We start from the raw sequence: 3,218 nt of genomic DNA, 5'->3' as shown, positions 1-3,218 counted from the left end.
AAGGCTGAGTTATCAATGAACAATGGCCATTTTGACACCTTTTTTTTATGCCCAGAAGCAGATTAAGTGGTGACCTACATGCTAGAGAAGGACCCTTCACATTTTAGGAAAGGGAGATATGTCAGCAAGTATCTGACATGATGCTCAGCCACGGACAAACAGCTTATTGTAGATGGGTTGAGAAGGGCTGGGAGGGAGGGACATGGTTGTGGGGGGAGTGGGGATGAGAGCACTAGGGGTCTGGGGGCAGGTAGGAGAAGGGGTGAAGCATCGGGGAGGCAGCAAGGCCTTTGCACTGCACCCTGTGCCAGGCGCTCCCACAAGTGGCTGGGGCACCTCAAGCAGAATCTGTGGGCGCATGTGGAATCACCCCCATGGCTGTGACCGCAGGAGCAGAAAGGCAGATGAGAAGGAGAGCACGCAAATGGAAAAGTAAGGAAAAATTTCAGGTAGAACATCCAGCTGTCATGCACATAACTAGATATCTACTTGCTGGTGGCTTACAAACCACTTTAGTTCTTGTGTTTCCTGAAGGCTTGGATTTAAATTTTCAGAAAATCCCGGTGGGTCTAAGATTGGTAGAATGGACAGGATATAGGCAAGACCCTGATCTTTGCAACTGAACCATGGCAATCTTAATATTAATTACATTTTCACCTATATTTTATTGATAATCATAGAATCATAGAATCACTACTTCCAGCTTAAGTCTACTCCATGGCCACCAATGGGCCCGAGCTGCCTTCCTGCACCGCCAGGATGAGCTCAATGCAGAAGGAGCTCTCAAAATCGTCGATCAGCTTGAGCCTGCAGTAGCGTGTGGAAGGCAGCACCGTTAGTTCGTACGTGCGTGAGCAAGGCAGTAACATGAAGGATATCTTCAGCAGCACCTGGAGCCAGAAGGCAGTTTTCTGCACATTGAGGTATGGGCCGATGCAGAAGGTTTGTAGGAGGCTGGCTTCCTGACGGCTCCTCGGCTGGTCCTCAGGGTGGTGGAGGAAGCAGAGCATGTTCCTCGTCCGCTGCCGCCCTGTGCACGTACACTCCAGTTCCACACGCACACGGGAGTTCCTCATGGGCACCTCCCTTTCAGGGCCCAGCATGAGGTGGAAAGAGTGCCCGCAGGGTGGCCCCAGAGGCACAAGCAGGCGATAGACTAGGTCTTCTCCTCTGGAAGTCTGGCTGTCTTGGAAGACACCCAGCCTGACAGGTGGCCACAGTTGTGGCACGAAGCTATTCTTCGAGAAGAATCGGCAGACAAATATAAGGTCATCCACCAGCTCTTCCACGACCTGCCATGATGGGTCCAAGTCCAGCCGTTGCGAAAGCATGCGCTCCTCTCGTAATCTGTCCATAATAAAGTCATCTTCATCCTCTTCGCTGTCTCCCTCAAGGCTTATGGTGCTGCTGCTATTTCTCAGGTCACAGCTGTTCTTCCAGAGCAATGCACAGAGACAAAAGAGCAGGACCACAACTCCAAGAAAGGCCTGGAACTTCCACTGCTGCAAGACAGTGGAGAGAAGGGCTTCCCAAACCACCATACTGTGCTCCTGCTCTCTCTGCTCCATCTCCTCTGTCAGCCAAGCCATCATCTGGCTCAGCTGCTCCTCATGCTCCTGCATGCGCTTGCGCGTGTCCTCATCCAAGTCATATCCAACCATCGGCAGGTTGTGGCTCAGCAAAAGCTGAGTGAAGAAGAATAGTACACCCATGGCCTGCAGGACGAGGGAGAGATGGCATTGAGTGGGGCTGGCAGGGACGGAGCTCGTAGAGTAGGGTAGGGTAGCAGGGAGAGGAGCGGCAGGGACCGTGGGCAGGTAGGAGAGGGCACGAGGCAGCTGGCAGGCGGCAGGGCATGCGGCCAGCCCTGGCAGCAATGACAGCAGACTGCCTTGCCCAAGGCGTTCCCTGAGTGGCTGGGCCCTCGATTCTGAGTGAGTAGCCAGCCCTCTGGCGGCCCATGCTTCTGTCCCAGCCGTTGTCCAGCCCAGCCTGCCCCCACGTGCGTACTCACCGCTGGCCGAGGCTGTACTGGGGCAGCAGGGCTGCCTGCTGGTGCCCCTCATAACCTCCCCATTGTAAGTCATCCTCTGTGACATCACTGGTGCCAGAGCTCATCACAGGCGTGACATCTCCTGTCCTCTCCTCTAGTCTCCTCTCTTCTTTCCTCCAGGGTTTTGCGCGATAAGAGGGGAGATGGCAGAGCCTCTCTTGGAGGGATTTGCATGGTACCTGCTCACGTTGCTTCTGGGCAACGTGGGTCGCACTGAGCTGCATGTTTCTCTGTGTGAGTGAACCAAAGCTTTGTCAGATTCTACGTTCCACAAGGAAATACAGCCGTAGACTACGTTAGAGAGTCTTAAGAAATTTTGGGGAGCTGACTGTGGAGGAGGAATGTGGAACAGATGTTCGGAAGATCCCTCTTGTCAGGGCCGCTCCCGAGACAGCACTAGTGTTCGGACCCTCCTTCAACCGGCACAGCTGAAGAGGGAGGGTCCTTTGCCATTTGCACATCAGCACAGAGACTGACAAATCTCTCGGTGGAAAGTCAAATGCAGCGTTTATTTTGGACACAGACAAAATAACAATTTTGGCTGCGCTCTGAGTGGCATCTTCCCAGAGCTTCAAAACCAGACTACGGTCTGGTCAGATTACAATCTGATATCCTGAGCATAGCAAGGTTGCAAAACACAATGCCAGCAAAGACAAAGTAGGCACGGTAATATATGTAAGAAAGAAAGAGAGAGAAAAAAGTAAGTAGCAGGGTGGGAAGAAGGAAAAAAAAGGCTCCCCAATGCAACAGGGCAGACAGTTCCTCGGGAACACTTGATCCATCCAGCAGTATCCATCCATAATTCTTTAGGAACACGTGGTCTGGCAGACGTCTGGGCTGGTTCTGTTGGGGGTGGTGGGCAACCGCCACACGCCTTCTTGCAAATTCTATTTGTAAGGCAAGTCTATGCCCCATAAGCATGCGAGGAGTGCTCTTGCACTGTGTGCGCACGCGTTCCTTCAAGAATGTCAAGGCCCGCTCCATGGCAGACAGGAGTGTGAGCAGCGCGCACTGCTGCACCTGCCCCCCTGCTGCCGCAGCCACAGTCCATCACAGGCGAGGGGAAGGAGCGCTGCTTCCTCCTACGCCTCATCCTGTCATTGAACCAGGCAGCACAGAGAAGGCGCTCAGGGCAGGCAGCCAGCCCAGCGCTCAGGCAATGTCT

The 3,218-nt window shown here is 53.5% G+C and overlaps 1 protein-coding gene across 1 annotated transcript; it reads right to left on the bottom strand.

Moving 5' to 3' along the window:
* Positions 1 to 710: 710 nt before the first annotated feature.
* Positions 711 to 2,087, bottom strand: LOC128852233 (inositol 1,4,5-trisphosphate receptor-interacting protein-like 1). Its single transcript, XM_054067000.1, has one exon. The coding sequence runs from the start codon at positions 2,085 to 2,087 to the stop codon at positions 711 to 713; it is 1,377 nt and encodes a 458-aa protein (XP_053922975.1).
* Between the last annotated feature and the right edge of the window lie 1,131 nt (positions 2,088 to 3,218).

Source organism: Cuculus canorus, chromosome 5 (genome assembly GCF_017976375.1).
Source record: "Cuculus canorus isolate bCucCan1 chromosome 5, bCucCan1.pri, whole genome shotgun sequence".
Lineage (NCBI taxonomy): Eukaryota > Metazoa > Chordata > Aves > Cuculiformes > Cuculidae > Cuculus > Cuculus canorus.
The sequence above is the reverse complement of the archived record's forward strand: the minus strand, read 5'-3'. Positions and strand labels throughout refer to the sequence as shown.